General features: G+C 35.4%; 1 protein-coding gene across 2 annotated transcripts in view; it reads left to right on the plus strand.

The window, feature by feature from the left end:
- Positions 1 to 23,784, plus strand: part of GUCY1A2 (guanylate cyclase 1 soluble subunit alpha 2) — a 311,376-nt gene that overhangs the window by 202,017 nt on the left and 85,575 nt on the right. For both annotated transcript variants that reach the window (XM_037012667.2, XM_073239331.1), the window contains exon 6: positions 11,653 to 11,796. In XM_037012667.2, the coding sequence (XP_036868562.2) occupies positions 11,653 to 11,796 (144 nt within the window). The remainder of the gene's footprint in view (positions 1 to 11,652; positions 11,797 to 23,784) is intronic.

Consider the following 23,784-nt stretch of genomic DNA (forward strand, 5'->3'; position numbering starts at 1 on the left):
TCTCCCTTTCACAGAAGAAGGAAATGAGACTTAAAAAAGTTGAACAAGTGGTTTGAAGTCTCAAAGCTAATAGGTGGTGAATTTAGCATTTAGCATTCCTCAGGCTTTTTCCGTTACAGAAGCTGCTCTGGGAGGTCTCAGGACTGCATGATCTTAAGGAGGTCAACAACTTGACAAACCTTCCATCCTCTTTTACCTTGAAGAAATGTTTCTTGAGCACTTTCCATGTGTCAGGCACCCTACCAAGTAGTGAGCAATGTAGACATGACACCTGCCTTCATGCAATTCAAATTCTAATGAGGAAGACAACAGTTAATCAACACTCACAAAAATATGTAATTGTAAACTATAATAAGAATGACTAAGAAAAATTACATGGTGTTATTAGAACATATAATAGGGTCACCTGATTTAGTCTAGGAGTTGAGGAAGGCACCCCTGAGAAGGTAATCTTTAAATTGAGATCTTAAGGGTGAGTAGGAGTTAAGTGGGGAGAAGGGGTGGTGAGAGTAGAAGATTCTATGCAGTGAGGCTAGGATCTGCAAAGGCTCTGAGTCAGGAAGGAACGTGATGAAACTGGAACAACTAAATTAAGATCAGCATGGTGAAACTTAAGGAACGGAGAAGAGTGGCACAAAGTAAAGATACAGAGGTAGGTAGGATCTAGAAACTTTAGGTGTTTTAGCCATTTCAAGGATTTTGTTGTTAATCATAGAAGCAATATGAAGTCACTGAAGAGTTTTGAATAGAGAAGTGACACAAGTAGATTTGCTTTATAAAAATCACTTTAACATTAGTGTGGGATATAGATTTCAGGGGCTGGAGTGGTTAGTGGACAAAATAGAACATAAGGATATTATTGCTATAATTCAAGTGAGAGATGGGGTTAGCATTACCTGGGCTTGAGTCAGTGTTGGAAACCTAAGGGAAATGGTCAATTTTGCTTACTTATGGAAATGCTAACATTCCATGATTCATAAAAATCACCTGATTACATGAATATGTCCTTGGTTTTGCATTATCTAAGCAAAAGTAAGTTGATTGAATAGATATATTTTTGGAGTCACGTAACAATGATTTTGATTTTGTAGTTACTCACATATTATACTGATAGAGATCTTGATAGAGATGTTTATAATACAATTTGACTTAGTCATAATTTTCTAACTGTCTAGTATGCTAGCACTGTGCTGGTCTCGGCAGGACTTAGAAAGATAACATTGTCCTTGCCTTTAAACTTAAATGACTTAGTGATCTAGACAGAATAATACTAGAGAAAGTATAAACACAAATAACAGTAGTAGAAGAGATGTAGCTGTTTTATTGGGGTTCTAAAAGAAGGAAAGACATCCTACTGAAGGAATTGGGATACTTTCAGAAAAGATATGGCATGAAAGACAGACTTGGCAGCATATGACAAATTTGACTCATGGAAGAGAGATTGTGGGGGACCTGTTTTCTAAACTATACTTAACCTGGGGGATAAAGGGTAGTAATTCTGTAGATATCTGAGGCTAGTAGAATTTATGGATGTTAGATTATCTTCCTTTAAAAAATGAATTCTTAATAAAATATTTGACTTGGTAATTGGGCTGCACTATTGACTTTTTAAAAAGTATTTTTCTAGATCAGCTTTAGGTTCACAATAAAATTGAGAGGAAGGTACAGAGATTTCCTATATACCTTCTGCCTCCGTAGCCTAACTTATTATCAACATCACTTACCAGAATGGCACATTTTTACCAAAGTTGACTTAATGCTTAAACATCATAATCACCCAAAGGCCACAGTTTACCTTGGGGTTCACATCTGTATTGCATACTTTATGGGTTTGGGAAAACACATAATGACATATATCCATATATAAACACAAATAATATACCCATCATTATAATATCATATGGAATATATTCACTGCTCTAAACATCCCCTGTGCTTTGCCTATTCATCCCTTCCCACAAACCCCTAGTCCCAAGACAGTCTTTTTACTGTCTCCATAGTGTTACCTTTTCCAGAATGTTATATAGTTGGACTCACACAGTATGAAACCTTTCTAGATTGGGTTTTTCCACTTTGTAATATGCATTTAAGTCTCCATGTCTTGTCATGGCTTGACAGCTCATTTCTTTTTAGTGTTGAATAATATGCCATTGCCTGGATGTACCACTGTTTATTATGAATTCACCTAGTTAAGGACATCTTGGTTGTTTCCAAGTTTTGGCAGTTATAAACAAAGCTGTTATAAACATCAGTATGTAGGTTTTTATGTGGACATAAATTTTCAACTCCTTTGAGTAAACATCAAAGAGCAGAATCGCTGTGTTAGTCATATGGTAAGAGTATGTTTAGATGTGTAAGAAACCACCAAAATGTTTTCCAAAGATGGTGTACCATTTTGTATTTCCAAGAGCAGTGAATGGGAGTTCCTGTTTTTCCACATCTTTGTTAGCATTTGGTATTGTCAATGTTCTGGATTTTGGCCATTCTAATAGGTGTGTAGTGGAACCTCATTATTTTAATTTGCATTTTTCTGGTAACATATGATACTGAAACATCTTTTTTATATTCTTTTTTGAAATCTGTTTTTTATATGCTTTAGTATTCTTTTATATGCTTAAATGTCATCTGCCATTTGCTTATTTGCCACATCTTCTTTAGTGTCTGTTAAGGTATTTGGCCCATTTTAAATTAAAGTTTTATTGTTGAGTTCTTTACATTTTTTGGGTAATAGTTCTTTATCAAATGTACCTTTTGCAAATATTTTCTCTTAGTCTGTGGCTTGACTTATTATCTTGATACTGTTTTTTGAAGAGCAGAAGTTCTTAATTTTCCATTTTATCAGTTATTTCTTTCATAGATCATGCCTATGGCATTATATCTGAAAAAGCACTACCATACCCCAGGTCATCTAGGTTTTCTCCTAACTTGTTTTCTAAGAGTTTTATAGTTTTCCATTTTATATTTAGGCCTGTGATCCCTTTTGAGTTACTTTTTATGAAGGGTGTATGTCTGTGTCTAGGTGCCTTTTTTTGTGTGTAGATGTCCAGTTGCTTCAGCTTCATTTATTGAAGATACTGTCTTTGCCCCATTGAGTTGCCTTTGCTCCTTTGTCAAAGATCAGTTGACTGTATTATTGTGAGTCTATTTCTGGGCTCTCTATTCTGTTCTTATCTACTTGTCTGTTTTTTCATCAATACCACACTGTATTGATTACTGTAGTCTTAGAGCTATTTGTGACATCAACTAACATTATTTATCACTCATTATGTGTTCAATGAAAATATAGCAGATATTAACCATTCTCTGGGTGCATATTTAAATTTCTGATAAATCAGGAATCCCTGGAAAACCTTTCTTGAAAATAATAGACTTTAATATTTTATAAAGAGTGAATGGGTTAGATTCCAGATAGAACAATAACAAATATACAGTGGTGGGAGGTACGGAACGTTTGCAAAGACCAGTGAATTATTCATTTTGATTGGCTCATAGAGTAAATTAAACTGATAGTGGTAATGAAAGTGGGAAATTGGAATTCTATTATTGAAAATTTCACAAGACAGTCTATTGGATAGCAGAAAGAAATTTTAAGTTGTCCACATCTTCAACTTGATGATTTAGAAATAAATTAGGGAATTTCAATACATTTTTCTTTGTTAACATGATTCAGTATTCAATAACCTTAGTGAAAACAGCCTGGGGCCTGGCAATGGTATTGTCCACATGATTGAGACTCCTGGAAAGAAACTGGAACTTATACTGATAGATCTGCTAAGAGTTTTACCAGGAGAGGAGCTTTCTTTGATAGGCAGCCATTTGGATCTATTTTCCTTCTTTTGGGAGTAGTTCCCAGGCCAAATCACTGCTCTATTTATATCCATGACCTCCTTTCCAATGCTGTATCAGCTGAGCACTGTGGAGACATCCTTAAAAGAAGTAGTATTTGGGTCAGAAACATCAACCAAAATGAGTGTAATTAGACAGATTTCTTCTAAAGAATGGAGGGATTTTTTGAAGTAGCTTTATCAGTAAATCCTAAAAGCTGTTGCCTTTTGAAATGCGAAACCATTATGCACAATTCAGCTGGATGTATTCAATTGAACACAATAAATGTCTTTGGATCATTAAATACCTTCTGCGCCAGATGATGATTCTGAGCATTTGGGATGTGTGTGTGTGTGTGTGTGTGTGTGTGTGTGTGTGTGTGTAGAAAATGTAGGTAGCTGGGCCTTATACCTAGACTTTCATTTGGTTGATCTAGGTGGGGCGAGAGAGAGAGAGAGAGAGAGAGAGAGAGAGAGATTGAGAGAGAGAGAGAGAGAGAGAGAGATTGTGTGTGTGTGTGTGCATGTGGTGTCTGGGCTTGGAGTTGTAGTATGCAATTCTGACAAATAAGAAATGTCTGGAGACATTTAGTTCCCCCTGTTGATAGGGTGGAAGACAGAGAAGGAGTATGTAGAATGCTTCTCTCCTTTCTGAAGGTTAATTGGGTCTTAAAAACAAAGTGAATGGCTGGGTAAATATTGTAGTATTTTTAACTCACATCATATACTAGAAGGTCTTTAAACTTGGAGAATCCTAAGCTATACCTGAGAGCATATGAAAATGTAGATAGCTGGGCCTTATACCTAGATGTTCATTTAGTTGATCTAGGTGTGGCCTGGGGATCAAATTTTTAACAAATCTCTCTGAGTAACTCTTGTGCAGGTGGTCCTAAGTTTTATGTGTAAAAAACTCGCTTAGGGGAAAATTCCAACCCCTAAATGTAAAAATTTAAAGCATTTAATGAAACTTTTATTGTGCATTTTGGTACTATGCCTGGTACTGGGTCCATGTATATAAAGTCAAATAAAAAACTAGTAGGAGAAGATTACACACACACACATGCACACACACACACACACACACACACACACACACACACACACACACCAACACGACACATATTATGATTAGAGATGGAAAATTTTCCATCAGATATGTATGTAAAACAGTTACAGACCTAGACGTAGAGAAAGAAAACTTGAAAAAAAAAGGGAGGACTCAGTCCTGAGATAGACTTTGCCTAGTTTCCATTTCTGTTTGGAACATGCCCTAAAAGCTGTGTAGTTAGTGAGATAGAAAGAATTTTTCTTCCCTTTTTGAGACTTCTCCTTTCAAGTTAATGAATGTGTATACATCCAGTTTTCAAGGCTTTTAGAAAGGGTAAGTAAACCTGGTTTCAATCCATCCTCTCAGTGAGGGTCTCAGAACGATCAGGCTGTGAACTGAAGCTGTGCAGGTGAAAATGGCCGTCACATGTAAAAATGACAGTGGGCTTTGGGATTGGATGACCTTGTATTTTCCTGACACTGTGCGAAGAGTGGGTGCCTGGGTACAGAGACTACCACTGAAGGGCCAGTCCAGGTTAATGACAATGCTAGCTGAGGACTTTCTTTCCTTGTATAGCGAGGGGTAACACCCATAGGAGATAGTATTATGAGGTTACTTTAATGACTCAACACACCTTAGTTCTTATTAATCATGACTTCACGAGGAAAAGTACAGAGCTTTAGCCTTTGCAATGTTAACCTCAGTAATATAACCTTATTTCCAGAATATCAACCTTTAGCATCATAAAATAGGACCCTATAATGAAGATGCTAATATTGAATGACTGCAAGATTATTCACAAACTCTGAAAAGAACAACTTAATAATAACTTTGCTTTTTAGTAATAACATTTTGTAGAAGGGGAATAAAAATGTTAAGGTGGATCCCCAGTGTAGTGTCTGATTGAATGAATATGTATATGCCAGCTGCCAAGGATGTAGAGGCTGCTCGTGGCCCCCTATGGGAGGGGGAGCCTTTTCTTGCTGTTTCAGTTACTGGGACCAAAGGCATGCTCTCCTTTAGAACTGGGGTGGCAGGAGTGTGGCATTCCAGGCTACCCCATCCTGTCAGTCACAGCGTGTGATGCCTTGACTTCTCTGGTGAGTGACTGCTAATGCTGGGCAGCATCTCCTCCAGGGAGCTGGTTCCCAGGGGGTAGAGGTCTCAGGCAATAGCTGGTGTGCAGGGTTGGCTGAAAAGCTGACAGCCGAGGAGTATGCCATCTTCCCAGTGGCAGCAGAAGAGATGAGGAAAACAAGGGAAGTGCTGGGTAAAAACAGGTGGAGAGATGGGAATACTGGAGGGGGAAAAAGTGAAAGAGGAGGAGGTGGAGGAGATGGCGGAGTGCTGCCCGTGGGGAGAGAACTGGCGGTGAAGAGAGATGAAGTGCTAGATGTGGTGGAGTGGGCCAGGCCCTGGCTCCGGACCGATTTCCCTGGGGACCTTTTTGAGCCTGGAGTTAGAGACAGTGAATGCCCCAGCTGGCAGGGCCCTCCTCCAGCTGGAGCCCGTCTTTGGGTGGATGCAGTGGCATTTGGATGAGAGCACAAGATCCATCCACCAAAACACCCCTGCATTCCGGGAGACCACCTTTTGGAATAACCCCCACTCGAAAGCCATGTTTAAGGGCCACAGTGCAGGTTTGGTGAGGTTCATATCAATTAGGAGTGAAAGAGTTCAGACATCCCAGGGCAGAATACAAATTGGAGGTCTTCTTTTGAGCAAGCTTTTGCTGTAGTGATCATTAAAGAATAAGAGGCCAGATCTCCTGAACAAATGGCATTACTTTCCACTCAGGACCCCATGGTCCAAGTCTTTTATCTGCAGGAACAGGACATCATCACTGGCTTCTTCGTCTGATCCTCAGACTGTGGCACCCCAGAATCTGATGAGATCACTGTTATTAAAGGAGAACTGTAGCCTGATTCCTACAATACCACCTGCTAGGTGAAGGGAAATCAGACTGCTTTCAGCAGGACAGCCCATGGAGATACTTAAGCCATTTGGGACCTAGTGTGGTTAATGCTCACCTTTGGAAAGTGTCCCTGCTCCAGATCACCTGCTGTCAGCTATCAGACCTGTGCTTGGCCAGCAGCGGTGCATGTGCGCTGGCCTCTGTCCCCCGGCTCCTCTGGGCCTTCAGTGCTCTCAGCTTCAATGTGGCTTTTCAATGGTCATCACTTTGTCTAAGCCAAGAAAATGTTGCTGAAGACCGCACTGTCTTATCTACATTGCTTGAACCTTTGTCTATATTAGGGTCTTTCCACCTACTTTTGATGTAGAAGAGTCATATTTGAAGAGGATCAGTGTATCTTCAAGAGCCACAATCTTAAGAACAGTGAAAACCTGGGTTCATGCTTGCTGTCTGTGGCAAGTTGCTTGTCCTTAAAAATGTCCAGTGAACATTTCATGGCCCTAAGACCTCTGCTTGGCCACCACAACTCAGATTTACATCTTTGGCCAGGAGCGCATTTCACCCACCCTGCTGAGTATCTGGTAAAACAGGGACATAAACAGTGGGGAGCTGCTGAGCCTATATAAGGTGAAGGGCAAAAAGTAAGGGGCCTCTAAAGGAACCCAAATCCAGTTTTGTCCTGCTCTTCTTCTACTGATACTCTTCATGAAAACGTGTCATCCTCCACCTTTTGTGGCCAAACTTTTGGATAATCTGCATCCACACCACCAGCAACCGCACTGTCTGGTTTCTAGTCAACAAGGACCTCCTGTGGGCTCAGGACCCCTGCCAACCCTTGGCAAACTCCTCTACCTAGCCCTTCCCTGTCACTCAAGAACCATACCTAATGTCAGACAGGTGGTTGGGCTAGCAGATGAGGCTCCATCAATTCAGCAAGGGTAAATGATCTGGTATCCTTTCTGAGAATCAAGCATTCTTGGCCCACCCCTATTCAGCAGTATCAGGAGCAGATGACAGAGTGCAATGCCCTGGAGGAAAAGAAACCATCTTTCGTCTTTAAGCTTCATCTGTCTGACTGCATCTCATTCCAGCCCCTCTCTTCTCTCTCCTCACTCTGCCTGTCTCTCTCTCCTTCCTTCTCCAAAAACGGAAAGCAAAACAACTAGAAAAATAGGCTTTCTAATTTTCTTCTCCTCTGATTATATTCAGAGGGAAATAGGGACATAGTCTAGTAAGGTCAAGTGCCAGAGTTCTCTGGCCCTCTTTTTTATACCCTCTTCCCAAGCCATCTTTCCCAAGTCCTAGAAAGTCCAAAGGAAGATAGACCCAAGGCTATGGGATTGAAGGGCTGAGATGGGCATGAGTCCCAGGGATTATTAATTACCTGGTTCTATGCAGTGTTCTTTTAGACTAATCCTAGTCCAACACTACCACCTCCCTCCCCCATAGCATACACACTCCTTCCTCCCTACTGTGCCCAAATTTCCAAGAAACCTCCTAGATATTTCTTGAACATTAGTCTGAAGGGAAGGCAGAAGAATGTTATGGGAATGAGATTCTATTAGGGGTGAAAGTAAATTCTTTTAAATGATTAAACTAAAACTAAAATAAAGTAAATAAAAGAGTGAGTGCATAGCTCTAAGAAGTTTGGCTACCCTACCTTTATTTCTGAAACAATGTGAGGATTTTGATTATCAAGTGTGAGAAGATCTACCAAGATAGGCGAATTCTTTAACCTTTGATAATAGTAGCTATAATAATATGTGAGACAACAGTTGTGCATAATATTTTTAATATTTTATCCCCTTATTTATGTTCAGAAAAAGATGTAAGGTTTTTAGACATTTTCATAAGCACTATCTTTACCATCTTTGTGACTAGTTTAGCCATCCTATCTAATGTCATTCAAGAACAAGTTGAGGATGCTGAAAACAGAAGAGATGCACTATTTTAGACGGTGTCTGTTATATTTAAAATTATACTTTAAAATACTGAGATAATTATAAAGGAATTCAAAATGCAGTTAACCTTTTGGACAGATTATTATTTTTTTTTTGGTATATTTACAATGTCCATTTGTTTAACTGGCTTAACTCAAGAAAACAACCTCAACAGCAACTGTAGGCAATAAATTATGCTTTCACTTTTCTTGCTCTCTGACAAAGTTGACTGATTTTTTTAAAAATGGAATCCACTAAAATTTCCCTATATACTTAATTTTGCTAAACTTGTAAAGACCTGATTTAGATGAAAGGAAGAGAGAGAAGAAAGGAGCTTCTGCCAAGATTTTCAGGTTAAGATGCTGTAAAGAAAAGCATTACACAGATATATTACCTGCACTGTACAGAATCTAGGTACTTAAATTTTTTTAAGCAATTACCTATTCATTCATGTACTCACTAATGCTATTCACCAAATATTTCTGTGTCTTCTTTGGGGATAAGGTTGCATTTTCCCATCCCCTTTGCATTAAGCATAGCCATGGAACTTGGTTTGGTGAGTGAATCTGCAGAAGAAGCTATATATGTCCACCTGGGAGAAAGCTTTAAGAGCTCGTGTACATTTTGTAGGAACCCCCTTTCCTCTGCCATGGCATCCAGCTCCAGGTGAAAAGGTTCTATTAGCCTCGTTCCTAGAGTTAAGAGATTGGGCATAGTGTTCCTCCCTTCCACCCCAATTCTTTAACCCAAATGATTATGTAACAGGAATCAGAAATAAACCTTTATTATTAAAGGGCATTAAGATGTGGAAATTACATTGTTACTGCAGCATAATCTAGCCTTGCATAATGGAAACATCTTTACTTTTTTCTACATGTTGGGTGTTTATGAATAGTTGTGAGTATTTCACATCTTAATACAGGCCATTGTTTTTTTATATCTATTTCTTGCCTAGTTCTTGATTTTATTATTTCTGATACTTATTTATTTATTTTGGTACAAATTCTAGAAATACATTTAATGGAACTCAGTAAACTTTTGCTGGTAATGCAGATGATGCTGTGCAGAGGAGGCACGTGATGACAGGAGAGATCGTGGTCCAGGGGCACAAACGTTCAGGGCGACTGCAAAGCAGTTCAGTTCATGCAAGTGATTCACTGCCTGTATGTTCTAATATCTGACAACTGGAAGTCAGTTTCAAAGTATATGGGTAGCAGTAATCTAGATTTTAAACATTGCATAGAAATACAAAAGGATAAACAAATGTGAGGATTAGCGATGAACACTGTGTGTCTAAGGGGAAATGATAAATGGCCATATATTAGACATCTGTTAATTCATCTTCAGCGGGAAGTCCTTGGGGGAAGTATGTTCTTTGGAATAAAACCTTTGTCAACTCACGTTGCATGTCTTTCAGTTCTTATCATATGATTTCATTTCTACTATTCTAGCATCAGAAAATAGGTCTTGAAGTGAAAATTTTGAACTTCCTGATAAGTCTGAGAGTATTAGAATCACTTTTGGTGCAGTAAGATCCTGAAAATTGAGTGGTAATTTTGGCAATCCTAATCTCATGAGTTTAGGTGTTCTTATCATATTCCCTAAATTAGTAATCAATGAAATTAATGCAGCACATATTTTTAATCTGAGTGTTAGAATACATTCACGTGAAATTTAATGATGACTATTAAATCTTAACTAATACAATATTTTGTGATTCTTGGTATATTTATACTGGAAGCATCCCCAGTCATTTAGAAGAAATTTTTCCTACACAGATCTATATGGCACACAGACCTACATGGTGCTTGTGAAATGAATGGTTGAAATGAGCAAATGATCATATAGACTTATTGTAACTATGGTAAACACAGTTGATCAGTATATTCATTTGGTAGCTATTTATTAAATAGCTATACTTTCGATGCTATGATAAGCACTATGAATACAGAGATGAAAAAGACATGGTCCCATTCCTAAAGAGTTCACATCATAGTGCAGGATATTTATTAATTATACATATTGATGACATAGTGGAGGATACCGAATGATTACAACATATATAGATGCCTGTTGATTATATATATACCGATTATAGCCCATTATGAAAGCTATAGCAATGAGGTCTTGTGGGTGCTGTTGAAACAATAGGAGAAAGGACTAGTTCTACTAAAAACTAATGGAAGTACTATGGAGAGCTTTACAGAAAAGAGGATAATGGAATTGGACATTTAATATAATATTTCATCACGTTGGTCCAATTAAAATATTAAAACTGTTGAGGATTTTACTGCTGTATCTACTTGGGATAATTAGAGAACTTTCCTCTGAAAATAAGTTGTGCCTAACTTTGATGCCATGTTCTTTCTACACATTGGAAACTTAGGAATTCTAACTTGAGGCAAATATTTAAAATATTTAATAAAAGGAATGGCCGTTCAGAATGCATGCAGACAGTAGAACTAGCACAGAGTCAGGGAAGACTCCAGCAGGTCCTCTTACCTCTTTAACAGTAGGGTTATGGATGGGCTTCTGAACATCAATTTCTCACCTCTCAAATATAACCAGTATTGAAAGTTTGGAGATGACAGGGTGGCTTTGTAAAAGATCATTATTTGGAAATTGCCCAGGAAAAATGCTGACAATTCTGTTTTCATGGAGGGTAATTATTTTACATCCCCGTTGTCCCAATCTCAGTGTTCATCTATGGTGATAATGTTGATGAACAGCCCTGTGGTGAGATGTCGGTATTTGGCTGTGGCTTGTTTGCAAACTTTGCAGTGATTATGCTCAGTTGTCTAATTGCTTAATTTATTGATGTTTTGCTGACATGTTTTTCAGCAGCATTTGTGATTGCAGATAACTAATCATTTCTGTTGTGGCTCATTAGCATACGTTTGCATTTGGTTTGTCTGATTGCTGCAGGTGGAGACAATAGGTGATGCATACTGTGTTGCAGCAGGACTCCACAGGAAAAGTCTGTGCCACGCTAAGCCCATTGCTCTGATGGCCCTGAAGATGATGGAACTTTCGGAAGAGGTGCTGACACCTGATGGACGACCAATTCAGGTAACTCAGCAACCTGGTTTGAGTTGTAATGCACCTTTTACCGAAAGGGGTAAGAAGTTGCCTTCTGAATTCTACTTATATAATTTACAAACTTAGACAATTGGGTACTCAAGGAGGATGACAGATAACTGAAATAATGTAGAGATCCAGGAAAAGAACAAATGGAATAAGGTCCAAAATAGGAAAAGGTGTGTGAAAAGCAAATCACCATGGAAAAAAGAAAGAACCGAAGAATCAGACCCAGGCGGGAAGTTGTTATTAGTGAGAACACCGCGACCAGGTGAGGGCGACAGTGAGATCAGAAACCAGGTGAGGGCGACAGTGATATCAGAGTCCAGAATCCCCAATACAAGAAACTAAGAAGCCAGAAAACGAGAACCAGGAGAGCTTCTGTGCATAGTGTACAGGTAGGTGTTCTTTATGAAGTCTCAGAGTTACTTCTGCAACTTGTTATATGGCAGAGCTTGAAGGTTGGAGCCTAATAACTGAGGAAGCTTTAAAAATGGTAGAAAATGTAGCTCTTGGTGTGTTTTACTGTTCTTAATACTAATGGCTTTCTGCAAACTGGGAGCTGCCTCTGGGAAAGGATGAGATTACCTAGCTGTAGTTTGGCCAGAACCCAGTGGATCCCTGAAGTATTGTTACTATGAAATCTTATAAACTAGAATCTTGTATTTGGAGGTAACCTTGAATTTAAAAGGCATCCCTTTTATAACAGCTCACCAGCTATGGGTTAACAATACAGGGAAAAAAAGCCTCAAAATGTGAGTATATATCTTGTCCAGACATTATGAAAAATCAGATTCTCTGAGCTTCCTTCTGCTTAAAATTATTAAAATTAATAAAATTCAGTGTTATTTTAAAAATATATTTTTAAGAATTATTAAGCACATCATTGAGCTAATAGGAAGGAGAGAAATGTACCAATCACATGGTATATATAGATTGAGCAAAATTTAAATGGTGAATTTAAATCAAGTGCTCTGCTATTGGTAGTGGCAGTAAGAAACTAAGATATACTATTCCTGCCTAGAGGAGGTGAACTTTAATTCCATCTTCAAGTACTTTCCACAAAGTGCCCTGGGAACTAAGTGGCTAATCCTAAAACAAAATAAAAAAGAAATATATACTCACATAGGAAAACAAAGTAATGTGGTTAAGAGCCAGTAGAACAACAGATGAGAAAAAGACAGTGGAATGTTGCCAGTTATCAAAATTTTCAGACAGAATTTAAATAACAAAAGACATGAAAGAGAAGCTTTAAAGTATATGGTGGAAACAGTAGATTTGAAAAGGAACCAGAGAACTTCTAAGCAATCAACATAATACTTAAAAAAATAGAAAAGAACTCAGTGGATGAGTTTAAAAGCAAATTAGACACAACTGAAGCAAAAGTTAATACACTGGAAGTTGTATCTGAAGAAATTGTCTATAACTTAGTCCAGAGACTTAAAAATGTGTAAATATGAACAAGAGAATGTAAGCTTTAAAGTATGTAGGAGATGTAGAGGTGAGAGTGGGAAAGTCTATGTTGAATTGTGGCTCCAAATGGAGAAAAGAGAGGAAATACAAAAGAGGGGATTTTGTTCTGGAGCTATCAAAAGACATTAACCAGTTTTCAGGCACAATAATGCTAAATAATTCTACATCATAGTAATTCAAAACCAGAGATATCCTAATGATATTGTGTACATCAGAGGAAAAAGGACTTGATAAATAACAAAGTTGACATTGATGTGTGGGAAAAGGATGGGCTATTTAATAAATAGTTTGGGACAAATTGGTTATCCATGTGGGAAAAAATATTGAAATTAGATTTCTGTTTCATCAGTCTGCATATAAAGCAATTCCAGATGGATTAAATACTATAGAACTATAAATTTATAATTAGGAAGTTTTGATTTAGAGTAGGGAGCAATATTTTTGTGTAAGTTAGTCAGGTCAAAAATTTTCAAATCATACAGGAAAATATTTGTGAATTTACTGCATTAAAATTAAAACTTTCCTGTTTATCAAAGAACATGTAAAAAGAATAAAAAGATAACCTCTAGGAGGATTTTTTGGAGAACTAGGAGAAACTAGGAGAATTTTTTACAACACATTTAACCAATGGAAGTATCTTTGGTTAACCTCATTAGTAGTTAGATTAATATATATCGGTAACACTGTAATATAACATTCCCACCTACTAGTTTGACACAACATTGAAAGTCTGATGGTGCCTCTGTTGGTGAGAATGTGAAGCTGCAGGAAATCTCACATACAGCTGACTGGGAGTATAAATGGTCCAATGCACTTAGCATTAAAGTAGTTAAGCTTAATTTGTGCCTTCCTACAGCCCAGCAATTCCTCTCCTAGGTGTTGGCCCCAGGGAAGTACATGTACATTGTAGCATAAGTCACACACAAGATTATTCACAGCAATACTTCCATATAGTCTCAACCTGGAAATAACTCAAATATCCTTCTAATAGAATGGATAAATGGTGATATATTTAATACCTTGGTATATCATACAGTTGAGAAAATGAATGACTTCAGCTACTAACATCAACATGGATGAATATCCAAAACATAATATTGAGCAAAAGAAGCAAATCATAGAAGAATGTTGTAGCACTATTCCATTTAATTAAATTTCAAAACTAGGAAAATTGAAAAAAATATGCTGTTTAGAAATACCTGCATTGATGGAGAAAATGTGAAGTAAAGAAAGGGAATGATTAATACAAAATTTAAGGTGGTGCTTAACTCCAAGGGAAAGAAAGATGGTAGGAAGGGGGAGAGCACATAAGGAAAGTGAACATAGGGGTTACAGGGCAGACTTGTTCATTTTACTTCTGTTCTTTAAAATGCACATATATGTTAATATTTGAGAACTTTAAAAGGCAGAAACAGAAATAATTTCCTAACCACTCCCACCAGTGGTAAAAATAGGAAAGGATGGAGCATTAAAAAGAAATCTATTTTAAGTCCCCTTAGGACATAATTATCAAGTTATTTAGTATGAATGGCACTTCCACCACTGCCAGGAAAAACAAACAAACAAAAGGAATGCTGTTTTAGATCTACTGGAGACTGCAAACATGCGCATCCCAGACTGAATTAAGATCAGTTCTTAAATTTTCAAGACTGCCAGCAGGGTAGTCTTATCATATAGGATTATTTCTCTATGTTGGATTTTTATGAGACAGAATGTTTGTATTGATTCAGCATTGTGAAAGCAAGCTTAAATTGCTATAGAACAAAACTGAAAGTTGTGTTTTGTAGTGTGCTCATCTGTATTTTCATTCGTGCAATATAACATTAGCTCTGTCTTATGAATCAGATAGTCTTACTAAATCAGAAGAGGAAATGGGCATAAAGATTTAATGCAAATGCAGAAAGAGAACTCAAAATGATAAAACCACCTCAATAATTTTAGCTTCATTACTAATTCATATTTGCATGGTTTGGGATTGGTTTTGTCACATCAATTTGACTTTGAATCAGCTTCTAACTTGGTGCCATGGGAACGATTCTAAACTTACTGAAAGAATCTTTCATTAAAAATGTTTGGGTATTGCAGTAGAATAGATATGTGATCAGTTGATTGTTTACTTTTATCTAAGTTTATAGGCTATTTAAAATTTAAGCTTTTGAGTTGTAATAATTGCTCAAAACAAAACTCCCTAAACCTCTTAAATTTTGAAAAATAAATTGATAATTTTTATATGGCTTTATAAATGTTTGAGGCATCTGTCATGATGGAAAATAAGAATTTGAATTATCAATTATAATTGTTTGCAAATGATTGTTAATACCCTTGAATCATTAACTGTAAAACTGACTGGGTTAATTTAAAAATTTTTTAAAGTAACCAGAGTATATAGGATTTCAGTTATTTAGTTTATAATACCTTAGCATATTTTATTTTATGAGAACTCAGAGTCTAGGTCTAGATTATGTCTGCAAAGCATACACAAATATGGTCTATTTATACAATAAATTCTAAAAAATCAGACTGAAGTGACTTTATTAACACTGGCTTTTAAAAATAATGATTAGAAATTTTTTGATACTTTATCAATATGTTTATTTTACTGGCTGAATATATACAAGTGTCAACATTATGCCTATTCTATTTTTTCCCCTCTCTAGAGGAAATCTGATTTTCCTATATCTTAAATAATAGACAATTGAAGAAAAGTCTGATCAGATTTATATTAGCTCTGCTTTGTTTGAACTAGCTGTATAGTGATTTCGCTGGAAAATTGTATATTTTTGTGCTGCCCTTTAATCTTGTGATTTTAATCTTACCAAATATTTTGAATAGAGTTTTTAGTGCTGAAAGGCTAACTTTTACTAATAATTTACCACTCTTTGATTAAAATAACAAAATGTTTATTGCTGCCTGTGCTTTATTCTTAAAAAAAAAGGTTGGAAAAGGGAAGCTGGGTTGAGGACTGACTAGAGAATGTGATTAAACATATGTCAGAAAGACAAGCAGCATTTTCATGATTTAAGGCTTTTGAAGAAGATTGAGTTAGTGTGTCCAAATATTTGAGTTTCACTTCTGGACTGCAGTCTTTAAAAAAATATTTTCATTGAATTTCATCATGTAGGCATACAAATTCAAATTCCCTTCATTAGTTCAGAGAAGAGTCCATTTATATAATGAAGCAATTATAGAGTGATTGTGAAATAAAGTTAAAAAAACAATGTGTAATCATGTCGTACCACTAACGTGTTTAGCAATCTCAACTGCAAATCAGGGAAATGTTATGAATTTCCTCTAACTGCCTAGGCTAAAGGCAAGAATTTTAACATTACAATTTACATGTACTATAATACTACATTAAATTCTACCTCTTTAAGCTTCAACTTAGTCTTCTAATGAATTTATAGGATTTTTTGAGATCATGAAATAATTACTCTTCAGTTAATTTTTAAGTACTTGCTATTTATAAAGGAAACCTGATGGTATTGTATTATTTAGAGGGATGGATCTTAGTAAGTATTGCAATATTTAACTAACTGTGTGAGATTACAGCTCAAGATTACATTAAAGAAAAAACTATTTGATAACTTGATTAATTCTCTGTAATTTTTGATAATTGTTTATTTATAAAATTCTAATTAGTACTTTTCATCCTGAAGTGTGTATACATATTTGAGATACCTACTTCTAGAATCTGTATCTAAAGAGAGAAATGTAAGAGGTCAGAAGACTACTGCATAGGCATGATATTAACTCACTATTAAGATACTGAGCCCCATTATCTGTTTTTCATGTTTATCCAATAGACACATTTGAACTGACTTTTAATCTCCTAGATAATGCGCATTGAGGCAGTTTTAGTAAATCTTTGTTTTATTGCAGCAATAATAGACAAAAATATTTATAATATTGCTGGTAAAATCTATGGCTGAATATATTTTCTAATCTATTCTGTATAGTGAATTTATTTGGTACTAGAAATGTGCTTATGTTTTTAAAAAAGGATATGTTTAACATATTATTCACTGAATGTTTACCAGTGAATAAGGTTATAACATTCTTTTCTGTAGTTTTTTTTTTTGTTAGAGCTTGAGTCTATAGGCTCTCTTCAGATCTATCTTCTAACTCACTAATGCACCCCTCAATTGACTATGAAAATCATTACTTCTGATTCCTTCTTATGTTTTTTATATTTGCCCTTGTATTTGTAGTGGTGTCGCATCTCAAAGTATGGAGGATTCACTAAGGCCTCCCTCTTGTCAAGCCTTAGACTCCTTTTTTTTCCCCACAGTCCTCTAAGGTTGTCAAAAGTACTGCTTAGTTTTTCAACCTCTGAGTCAGAAGCTGCCCATAGCACCCTCAGATTTACTGCTTACCTCTCCTCAGGTTCATCTTCTCGCATATCTTGGTGCAATAGTTTTTCATTACCTCAGGAGCTGACCTGCAGAGGGTTGTTCAAATTATATAATCGGCTCTTATTAGAAATGGAAGTTCAAAGTGATGTCTATTTTTTATGTTTTATCTTACTAATAATGATTCATCTTCATGAATCTACCTTTATGCCTTTTTTCAACCCACGTCACAGATGAAAATATCTTTAAATAGAAAATACAAAAACATCTAACTGTATTTAAACTAGCTACTGCAGAGTTACAGTAAATACATCTACTAAAGCACTTACCAGTGGCCAGGCAGTCACTGTTCATGCACTTTCCAGGTTATAACTCTCTTAATATAAGATAAGTGAGGAAAATAATTCTATAAGAGAAGTGAAGAAAAATAAGGAATTCTATAAGAGAATTCTCAGTAATTCTCTAAAAGAAGTGAAAAAAAATGGCTAACCATAGCTCTATTTACAACATTCTGGACATACTAAATAAAAACATGATAAATACATTTCTTATCGTCAACCTTTTACTATCGCTTTGAATATTCAGCTACTTAATAAGTTAGACTTTTCATGGTTTTAGTCTTCAAGAAAATTTAAATTTATATGAGATGTCCTCTTTAAGAGAATGGAAGTATGTAATCTATTTTAGAGTTATTCCATTCAAAAAGATTACTTTTTTAATTTTGAAAGAAAGATAGGTTCAGTTTTGTGTGCACAGAGGGGAGTGGGTGTTAATCATCAGTTATTTTGAAAATTATAATTACTGGTCAGATTAAGTGGAGGCATCCAGTAGCCATTTTACTCTGCTGTTTTTTCGGCTTATTTTCCCTTACTTTATTTTTTGGTTCTGGGCTGCAATGCATAAGCTACATATTTTAAAGTGTTATATTTTTCATAGGGTAGTCTTTGAATTTAAAGATTGTGTCATATTCTAATTGTTCTTACATATTGAACAAAATACTTGTTTGCTTTAATCATAGAATTATGAGCACCCTTAATGCCTTACAATCCTTCTATAAGATGATAGCATAATGACTTTAATGTATAATATTACATGTACAGTATGTATGTCAGTGAGATAGAATTCCATTGCTAGTTTAGTTTAGTTTTTATCTTTAATTATGATTGATTCTAATACAATATGGACACATACTGTTAGTCATTTTTTCAATCTATGAAAAAATAATTTATCAGAAGCATGTTTTTAAAAGGGCTGGTCTTGCTGAAGAGACAAATCTTTCCAATAGTTCTTTTGTGAAAGTATTTGTATGTTTTGGCTACATGAAAAATAAATAGTAATATTAAGGGTGTGAGAGAGGAAAAATAAATCCAAACAATGGGGGAGAAAGCTAAATTGATTTGCATGAAACTGCATGTAAAATACAAAATTGTTCGGTTTGATTTTGTGCGGCTGTGTTCTCACTTCCACATTTTCCAAACAGAAATGCATTCTTTAGTGGATACATGCTTTAAATATTCTACAAAGTTACTCTGTTGGTTAATATCACTATGCGGTGAATACTCCTAAAGAAGTTATCTATTTCATTTATTTTAGCCTGTCTTCAGAGAGCATCCCTTGAAGGAGTACTTGTACAATGTCCTAAGAGGAGGCTAAAAATTATATTAGCAAAGACATTCTTTTAAAGGTTTTTTTTTTTTTTGGTAAGCTTTAGAAGTGTGAAGCCTCCAAGCAGTTAGACAGCTAATGTTTTTATTTATCTGAGTTTTATGTAGAGAATAAGAACCTCTGCCAATTCTAATTCCCAAAGAGACATTAAGATGTGATTTCACCAACCCCTTTTGTGGTAGATTAGCCCACTGTCTTAGAAGGTGGTCTCTTTCTTTGTCATTGTTGAACAAGAGGGCTTTATCTTTTACTGCCAGTTTAACTTAATCTCTGTTAAGTGTAATTGTTATATGTACATATGCCAACATTAGCAACTCATATTTTTTATGAAATTATGCTATCAGTTGTCTTGAAATCTCATATCTAGCTTCAAATAAAAATTTACAGATTATTCCAGGTAACTTAGTTTTTTGAAATTACAAGAAGTAAAATGACCCCTGAAAACTGGCACACAGAGAATATAGTCAAAATTGCCTATAATTTACCAAACAACCGTAACCACATTTTACTTTTTCTTGTCTATTCTAAAGGGGTTTCTTTCCCTACGAATATACAAACACATAGAAATAGACTATACAGACTTGGAAAGTAGATTCTTTTAAAAATCAAATGTATTTCATTCAAGTAAAGTTATGAAACACCATGTGCAAAGATGTACATGCATTTTAAATATGTAGAAGAGTCTTGGTAAGCCCTAGGAAACATTTTCCATTGTTATTAACTCACTTTCTGCAATTGAATTTTCAAGTCATTGAAAATCAACTCTTTAATCACCTGAGTTGCAAATGTGGTAAGAATTATTCAGTGTCAATAGTGCTTTAAAAATCTGTTAAGCTTTGTGTTGATGTCATTGTCAGGCATATGGTAATTGTCTGGGTCACCACTACAATATTCCATATTTGGACTGTGGTTTCCTAGCAACTCTTGCCTTTTCCTAATGGATGAATTGATTTCTGCACATTTGTAATGCTTCCTGCTGCATCAGAAATTGTCACCTTGTGTGCAAATGTTACAAGATGAAATTTACATGTAGATTCAATTCTGAGAAATTATTCTGCTTTACCACTTGTCTTTAATATGTTCATTCAAAGGTTAAACTAACCATAAAAAATAAATTTAGTAAAACCTTATTAATTCAGACCTTACTCTTTGGGGGAATATGGTAATTTTGACAATGTCCAAAATACATGCAGATGATTCCTAGTGGGAGACCTGTTGAAGCTGAAGAAACAGAGTAATTTTGTTGGTCAAATGACCATGTAATCAGCAGGTTGACAGGAACACAAGTCCAGACTGTGCAGTGACTGTCCCAGAGGACACAAAGCTTTTACTCTAGAGGCAGTTTGCTGTTGAAACTTGGAGAAAGCCTGATTCTGCATGATCCTGGCTAGAGTCTTGCTAGGAGTGACTTTCACTTGTTTTTTGAATAGCTTCTGTTGTTTAGGTACTAGGGATGTAAAGGTTAGCAAACCGAATATGACCCTGACCCTCCCAGGAATTACAATCCGTGGAATCAACACTTATAGAGCCTATCTTGGTTTGCAAGTGGAAATAGACACTTGCATTTCTCTCAATACTGTTTCTGTCTCAATACTGAGAGATCTTTGTTAGGTTTTTGGAAAGATTTGACAAAAGACTTTGAATTCTTCTTAGAATGTTCAAGATTTTCTTGCACGTTCAGACCTACATTGTTTTGCTGTCTTTGTAGATTTTGTATATATATCTAGGAAAGTGGAGTTGAAAGATATTGAGAAACAGCTATGTGCTAATGACTGGTTTGATAATTTAGATACCATCTCATTTAATCTACAGAAAACCCTATGAAGGGCATAAAGGTCAAGAAGTAAGACACTAAGGCATTAAAAATGTGTAAAATCAAGGAAAATATATCTTGTACATCTATGTGTAATGCTTGTGCCAAGTGTTTTATACATTTCATCTCTTGTAATCCTCCCACCCCCAAAATCCCCACAAAGGAAGTTATTAACTCACTTCCTGCAATTGAATTTTCAAGTCATTGAAAATCAACTCTTTAATCACCTGATTATTTTTTATACATTACTCTTATTTTACATTTAAAGCATTTGAGATTCAAAAGTTTACATAATTTGACCAGGACTATGCACCTAGTCAGTTGAAGAACTAAGATAATGGATATTACCTGCTTGAAAAAAAATCCCCCTTGTACCATATTAGCCAATATCTTACCAGAGTAGAATTCTGTTACCTGATACTTAACAAGAGTTGCATCTCACCAAGTACTTACTATTCGTTAGGCATTATGCTGAGCTAGAATGTATACATGTGCTTTCTCTCTTACATGGTCTCTGGCTCTCTTCATATATGTATATATATATATATATATATATATATATATATGTGTGTGTGTGTGTGTGTGTGTGTGTGTGTACATATATAACACACACACACACCTGTACATACACACCCATATGTATATAATTTATGCACATTTATATATGTGTTTTAAGCATATTTTCATATTTTTGAAATATCTAAGTATTTCATATTATCTTGTAAGTCTTACTATAATCATGAGCCATGAAGCAGATGATACTGCCCTTACTTACAAATGAAAAACAAAATTCAGAGAGGTTAAGGGGCTTATTTTCAAATAAGAGTAAATAGGTAGGTAAGATTAAGAGTAGATTCAGAATTGGAAATCAAATCTGTTTCACCTCAAAGTCCATGCTCTTAACCTTTACCCAACCTGCCTCCCACAGTATAATTAGAACATATGATTTCTAATCTTATGACTAAGCTAATAACTTTAATCTTTCTTGAAAAAATTATTGTTCATCTCTCTTTCTTAAGAAAGAAGTATTCAGATGTAATAGCAGTGCCGTGATTGCAGACATTCTAATTTGAGGCATACTCTATTGACTATTACTGTACCTGGAGATGTTGAAATAATGAGGATAATTATGTCTGCATTTAATATAAGGAGTCAAAAATTGGTAGTTCTATAAAATTTCAGGATCTCTGAAGGAAAAATTAAGTTGAGGACAATATTGAAGTGTAAATTTCTACAGTATTAGCTTATTTTTTAAAATAGAAGATATGATCTTCTCTTTGTGGCAATATAATAATCCAAAAGCCAGGAAAAGAGATTTAAAACCATAAGAGAGAATGCAAGAGAAATATTGCTCTTTAGGATATATTATTTTCCAGATGCTATCAGTTGATCCTTTTGTATATTAAGTTATCCAAGATCACTTTTATATATGCAGTAACCAAAGTACTGATTGGAAGTGAAAAATGTAGTAAAACGGTTTGATCACTTGGCCAGCAAGCATGTACTGAATTTCTCTCATGTGCAGAACTACATAATTGAGTTTCAGCCTGTACTAGAGCAGTGCCAAATACTAATCTTTTTTCTTGGCTCTCATTAAGTTAAAATTCTGTCTACCCAATACCAAAACATCTGATCGCTTAAATCCATTCAGTCAAAAATTCAATCAGCCCCCCAGATTTTCAGACTCTAGGATTCCATTCAATGTCTTTGCTTTATTAGTTTAAACTGAAAGCTATGTCAAGTAGTCAATAGCCTATGTTTAGTTATTTCAACATGCTTGGCAGTCATATTACCTAAGAAAAGATATAGACATGGAAGAGAGAAAACACGAGCCTCATTTCTCACAAGGCCTTAGTCAGATGCTTCCACAAACCTGTGCACTGTTCTCTGCTTCCTGTTCCACCTTCCTTCCGCTCTCAGGTGTTTCCCCCATCCCTAGCCCACCCCATCCTCTGGGACCTGTCAGACTTCCTTTCTTTCACAATTTCATAAAAGTGTCATTTTTCCATGGGCTACTTAAGAATTGTTCACACAAAATAATATTTTTATGAATTACACATATAAAATGTTTATACTGATTAATTTAGGAGAAGGAACTTTTTCTACTTTTAAACTTGAAGTTCTATATTTGCTTAAATTTTCCAAATATGTACACGAATTACTTTTTATATTCATTTTTAATATTAGTAGGAGTTATACAGGTGTTGTCATCATGGACTATTTTTCTTTCCTTCTTTATAGGTATCTATAATTTTATAAACTCATATAGTTTCAAGTAAAAGTTTAATATAATTTAAAAATGAAGTAATCACAGGCTCTCACCTATGTATTCAATTCATAAGTAATAATCAGTAGACAGTGCCAAAAACTGAACAGGGGAAAATTTTTTATTGGCTAAAAGCTGCATTAAATATTTTTGATGAAATTATGCTATAAACCATTTGGCAGGAAATTGGGGTTGGTAGAAATAATGGTCATGAAAGAAACCTACACTGGCAGAAATAATTATAAGCAAATTTTCTAGTAATGAGTCACAGTAAAATTTAAATGGGAAACAATTAATGCCAATTAAATATTTTTTGGAGGAACACAGTAGAAATGTAAAATCAATAATATTCACTGGTCAAAGGAATTATTTGATGTTCTAGGCATTCATGCTCAATGAATTGAATTTTAACA

This window comes from Manis javanica, chromosome 6, assembly GCF_040802235.1.
Source record: "Manis javanica isolate MJ-LG chromosome 6, MJ_LKY, whole genome shotgun sequence".
NCBI classification, from domain to species: Eukaryota; Metazoa; Chordata; class Mammalia; order Pholidota; family Manidae; genus Manis; species Manis javanica.